General features: G+C 52.9%; 1 protein-coding gene across 1 annotated transcript in view; it reads left to right on the top strand.

The window, feature by feature from the left end:
* Window positions 1–545: 545 nt before the first annotated feature.
* Window positions 546–6,000, top strand: part of GCN1 (GCN1 activator of EIF2AK4) — a 135,103-nt gene continuing 129,648 nt past the window's right edge. The window contains exon 1 of the mRNA XM_073582731.1: window positions 546–677. Coding sequence (XP_073438832.1) covers window positions 615–677 — 63 coding nt within the window. The 5' untranslated portion in view covers window positions 546–614. The remainder of the gene's footprint in view (window positions 678–6,000) is intronic.

Raw genomic sequence — 6,000 nt, 5'->3', positions numbered from 1 at the left:
GATGGCCGGCGACCTCCTACAGTGACGGGGCAGAGATGGCCGGCGGCTTCCTACAGTGACGGGGCAGAGATGGCCGGCGGCTTCCTACAGTGACGGGGCAGAGATGGCCGGCGACCTCCTACAGTGACGGGGCAGAGATGGCCGGCGGCCTCCTACAGTGACGGGGCAGAGATGGCCGGCGACCTCCTACAGTGACGGGGCAGAGATGGCCGGCGGCTTCCTACAGTGACGGGGCAGAGATGGCCGGCGACCTCCTACAGTGACGGGGCAGAGATGGCCGGCGGCCTCCTACAGTGACGGGGCAGAGATGGCCGGCGGCTTCCTACAGTGATCGGGCAGAGATGGCCGGCGGCCTCCTACAGTGACGGGGCAGAGATGGCCGGCGGCTTCCTACAGTGACGGGGCAGAGATGGCCGGCGGCCTCCTACAGTGATCGGGCAGAGATGGCCGGCGGCCTCCTACAGTGACGGGGCAGAGATGGCCGGCGGCCTCCTACAGTGATCGGGCAGAGATGGCCGGCGGCCTCCTACAGTGATCAGTCCCTGACGGTGCAGAGTCCGGCTGTACCGGAACTGACGTAACCGGCGGGGCAAAGCGGTTCCTGCTGGCACTACATGGCGGAAGTGTGTGAAAGGACTTCCTGGGTCGGGGCCGGTAAGATGGCGGCGGACACGCAGGTTGGTGTGGCACTGTGATGACTGATGTGTGGATTTCTGCGCGGCTCTCGCCGGTTCCGCCGTGTGATCGCGGATGTGTCGGCTGCAGTGCGCGGGGACGCTCGCCCCTCCGTGATGTAGAGTCGCACGTGCAGCCCTCGTGTGTGCCATGCCGCTGCACCATATGCGTAGTGTCTGCCGTACCCCAGCAGGCGAGACCCGGGTGCCTGTGCCCGGCCGGTGGGCGCTCGCCAATTCCGTCACTGACCGGACACAATCACCTGCAGATGGCGCTGCCGGTCCGGCCCCGCTGCAGCTCCATGGAGTTAATATACTGGATACCTGCTGAGATCTATGCAAATCAGGGGGAGAGTGCACTGGAGGCGTGGCTTCATCCGAGTGCAGTGACACGCCCCCCTGACCTGTGACTGCACATCGGATTGGGGACGGTCCCTACAGAGCCCCCTCTGCGTCCGTGTGTGTAAATGTGCTGACAGGGCACCTTAAAAGGAACCTGGCCCCGGGTTTTCCCAATAGAAGCCCACCACTGCCTTTTCTGGTCCCCTTCCCACAGCAGTTGGGCTTGTATTTGGGCTGCGCCTGTTCACACCTGACAGACACTGCTCTATGTGGTCTGTTACTGTTTGGAGAGGTTTTCTTGCTCCTATCACCGGATCCTGTGGCACACAGCCGTAATGTAAGTGTGAACGAGCCCTAACACGCTTTATACACTCACTGGCCACTTTATTAGGTACACCATGCTAGTAAGGGGTTGGACCCCCTTTTGCCTTCAGAACTGCCTCAATTCTTCGTGGCAGAGATTCCACAAGGTGCTGGAAGCATTCCTCAGAGATTTTGGACCATATTGACATGATGGCATCACACAGTTGGCGCAGATTTGTCGGCTGCACATCCCTGATGCGAATCTCCCGTTCCACCTCATCCCAAAGATGCTCTATTGGATTGAGATCTGGTGACTGAGGAGGCCATTTGAGTACAGTGAACTCATTGTCATGTTCAAGAAACCAATCTGAGATGATTCGAGCTTTATGACATGGCGCATTATCCTGCTGAAAGTAGCCATCAGATGTTGGGTACATTGTGGTCATAAAGGGATGGACATGGTCAGCAACAATACTCAGGTAGGCTGTGGCGTTGCAACGATGCTCAATTGGTACCAAGGGGCCCAAAGAGTGCCCAGAAAAAATTCCCCACACCATGACACCACCACCACCAGCCTGAACCGTTGATACAAGGCAGGATGGATCCATGCTTTCATGTTGTTTACGCCAAATTCTGACCCTACCATCCGAATGTCGCAGCAGAAATCGAGACTCATCAGACCAGGCAACGTTTTTCCAATCTTCTACTGTCCAATTTCGATGAGCTTGTGCAAATTGTAGCCTCAGTTTCCTGTTCTTAGCTGAGAGGAGTGGTACCCTGTGTGGTCTTCTGCTGCTGTAGCCCATCTGCCTCAAAGTTCGACGCACTGTGCGTTCAGAGATGCTCTTCTGCCTACCTTGGTTGTAACGGGTGGCAATTTGAGTCACTGTTGCCTTTCTATCAGCTCGAACCAGTCTGCCCATTCTCCTCTGACCTCTGGCATCAACAAGGCATTTCCGGCCACAGAACTGCCGCTCACTGGATTTTTTTTCTTTTTCGGACCATTCTCTGTAAACCCTAGAGATGGTTGTGCGTGAAAATCCCAGTAGATCAGCAGTTTCTGAAATACTCAGACCAGCCCTTCTGGCACCAACAATCATGCCACGTTCAAAGGCACTCAAATCACCTTTCTTCCCCATACTGATGCTCGGTTTGAACTGCAGGAGATTGTCTTGACCATGTCTACATGCCTAAATGCACTGAGTTGCCGCCATGTGATTGGCTGATTAGAAATTAAGTCTTAACACACAGTTGGACAGGTGTACCTAATAAAGTGGCCAGTGAGTGTATATCGTTATTTTGTTCTGTGACCTAACAATAAACTCTGGGGGCTACAGTAGTGTCCCCCACTGTGTTCAGAAAGCATCTCTCCACGGCCGCCACCCCCTGAGCTGCCTGCAGATTGGGGCATTTCCAGCCCTTTCCCTCAGTCAGCTGCTGGGCGTTTTCATATAAAGTCCAGGTTTATCATGAGAATGTGCAGCCGCTCTATGTGACTGCAGACTTGTCAGTCCTCACATTGCGCACACTGCGTGCTGTGCCGATTGTCCGGGAGCGGATGGTCATGTGACCGCAGGTATGCGCCATGCTTTCCTTTGTATTGATGGAGGCCGCGCAGGCGTAGTTGGGAGTATGCATGGTGCATCCTTAGGGTTACATGGCCGCAGGACCCAGAGAATCCTCACAGCTTATGCTGCGCGTGATGTGAGGATTCACATGTCTGCAGTAATGATAAACCTGGACAACCCCTTTAAAGGAGGAAAGGAAAGACAATGTCTGTGGTTACAATACAGATAGCTCCTGGGGTCGTCGCATCTTCTAGCCTCAGAGGCACCACTTCTCTACCTTCTGGATTCCTCCTTGCCCATAGGTGGTGCTCTCCTGAAGATTGGCAGCTCCGACCACCGGAATGGTCGAGCCTCGGGTCTCCCATGCTGCAGACAGATGCAGCCTCCGAGGAGCCCAGGGCCCTGAGACCACCCTGATCAGAGCTATGGTGCACGCTCCTGGCATAGACTGCCAGGTGGCCACCAACCTAAGAAAAATTAAAAATTAATCATTTTTGAGAATGGAGATAATTAATAATAAGAGATAAATTGAGAAGTTGATGCATTTTGTAATTTTACTCATTTAAAGAGAACCTGTCACCATGAAAGTGCCATCCAAGCTGCAGGCCCCATGTTATACAGCAGAGGGAACAGAGTGGGGATTTCTGGGCTTTTCAGTCCTGTGGTCGGGCCTATCAGTGACTGACAGGTATCTATGCATATTTATACAATGAAAGCTGTCAGTCACTGATAGGCCTGACCACAGGACTGAAAAGCCCAGAAATCCCCACTCTGTTCCCTCTGCTGTATAACATGGGGCCTGCAGCTTGGATGGCACTTTCATGGTGACCAGTTCTCTTTAAAATGTTGCGAAATCCCATTTTAGGTAATAATATAGTACCGTACTATTCCAACATTATGTTTAGGATCTGTCTGTCACGATTAGATGACGGGTCTCCATCAGAGGGGCTTACATGTGTACTGCCCATAGAGGGAGCAAAAGTGGCTGCATCTCTCTCTGTAATTACAGGTTGTTAGAGACATTACTCGCCTTATAATGGATGACCAAAGCCTCCTCCATAGGGGAAGGAGCTAATGTGATCACAATCTCCCCTTTATTAGGGCAGCAAAGTGCTGGAGCTGACGGGGGCCGCCGAGCTTCAGTCACAGGGTCACCCATATAGTACATGGTGTCTGCAGCCACTTACAACTATAAAACTGCATACGTTCAATCCATAAATGGTTAAGCCTGGAGAGTGGCATAAGGTGTACAGGGGTATCCGAGCTTGGCCCACTGTAAATTGCCGCCATCAATCTCGGATCGGCGTGTCCAACGTGCCACACAGCACATTGCTCTAACCGCTTATCGGCCCCACCGCTCAGCAGTGTAATTGCAGCTTCCCAATGCCATGGCAGTCGGGTCTGCTAAAGGTACCCTCGCTTGCCAAGGCAGTCAGGGGTCTGATGAAGGTCCCCCGTGCTTGCTTTGGCAGTCGGGTCTGCTAAAGGTACCCTCGCTTGCCAAGGCAGTCAGGGGTCTGATGAAGGTCCCCGTGCTTGCTTTGGCATTCAGGGGTCTGCTGAAGGTACCCTCGCTTGCCATGGCAGTCAGGGGTCTGCTGAAGGTCCCCGTGCTTGCTTTGGCAGTCGGGTCTGCTAAAGGTACCCTCGCTTGCCAAGGCAGTCAGGGGTCTGATGAAGGTCCCCGTGCTTGCTTTGGCATTCAGGGGTCTGCTGAAGGTACCTGCGCTTGCCAAGGCAGTCAGGGGGTCTGATGAAGGTCCCCGTGCTTGCTTTGGCAGTCAGGGGTCTGCTGAAGGTACCCTCGCTTGCCATGGCAGTCAGGGGTCTGCTGAAGGTACCCGCGCTTGCCATGGCAGTCAGGGGTCTGCTGAAGGTACCCGCGCTTGCCATGGCAGTCAGGGGTCTGCTGAAGGTACCCGCGCTTGCCATGGCAGTCAGGGGTCTGCTGAAGGTACCCGCGCTTGCCATGGCAGTCAGGGGTCTGCTGAAGGTACCCGCGCTTGCCATGGCAGTCAGGGGTCTGCTGAAGGTACCCGCGCTTGCCATGGCAGTCAGGGGTCTGCTGAAGGTACCCGCGCTTGCCATGGCAGTCAGGGGTCTGCTGAAGGTACCCGCGCTTGCCATGGCAGTCAGGGGTCTGCTGAAGGTACCCGCGCTTGCCATGGCAGTCAGGGGTCTGCTGAAGGTACCCGCGCTTGCCATGGCAGTCAGGGGTCTGCTGAAGGTACCCGCGCTTGCCATGGCAGTCAGGGGTCTGCTGAAGGTACCCGCGCTTGCCATGGCAGTCAGGGGTCTGCTGAAGGTACCCTCGCTTGCCATGGCAGTCAGGGGTCTGCTGAAGGTACCCTCGCTTGCCATGGCAGTCAGGGGTCTGCTGAAGGTACCCTCGCTTGCCATGGCAGTCAGGGGTCTGCTGAAGGTACCCTCCCTTGCCATGGCAGTCAGGGGTCTGATGAAGGTCCCCGTGTTTGCCATGACCATGCTCCTATAAAGGTCAGCTGGTAGCTCCACTACATAGGAGACTAATTTGTACTACGTGCATTAATATTGTTGTATTGCTGTATAAAGTGCAGGCGATCAGATGATTGCAGGTTCAAGTCCCCTAAGACAGAAAAAAACTTAAAAAAAAAAAAAATATGAGAAAACATAGAAATGTAAATTGCTCGTTTTTCTTTTATTGAAAAAATATAAATAAATATACATACAAACACCCACCTATTTGGTTTCAATGCAGCCTATACAATAGCCTTATTGCAAGACTCTGAAATGGTGGCACATGGGATTTGGAACCATATTACAGATTTTGTTGGATTTATATTGCAAGGGAACACTCAAATAACATATCCTAGATTATTATTATTTATTGTTAGATCTGAATGAATTAAATATTCTCATTGAATACTTTGTTCTGTACAAAGTTGAATGTGCTGACAACAAAATCACACAAAAATCATCAATGGAAATCAAATTTATTAACCAATGGAGGCCTGGATTTGGAGTCACACGCGAAATTAAAGTGGAATGTAATGTCCTTAAAACAAGTAAAAATGAGGCTCAGTATTGTGTGTGGCTTCCACGTGCCTGTGTGACTTCCCTGCAATGTCTGGGCA

The sequence above is a fragment of the Dendrobates tinctorius genome, unplaced genomic scaffold (assembly GCF_039654945.1).
Source record: "Dendrobates tinctorius isolate UK_male_01 unplaced genomic scaffold, ASM3965494v1 ptg000073l, whole genome shotgun sequence".
Taxonomy (NCBI): domain Eukaryota; kingdom Metazoa; phylum Chordata; class Amphibia; order Anura; family Dendrobatidae; genus Dendrobates; species Dendrobates tinctorius.
The sequence above is the reverse complement of the archived record's forward strand: the minus strand, read 5'-3'. Positions and strand labels throughout refer to the sequence as shown.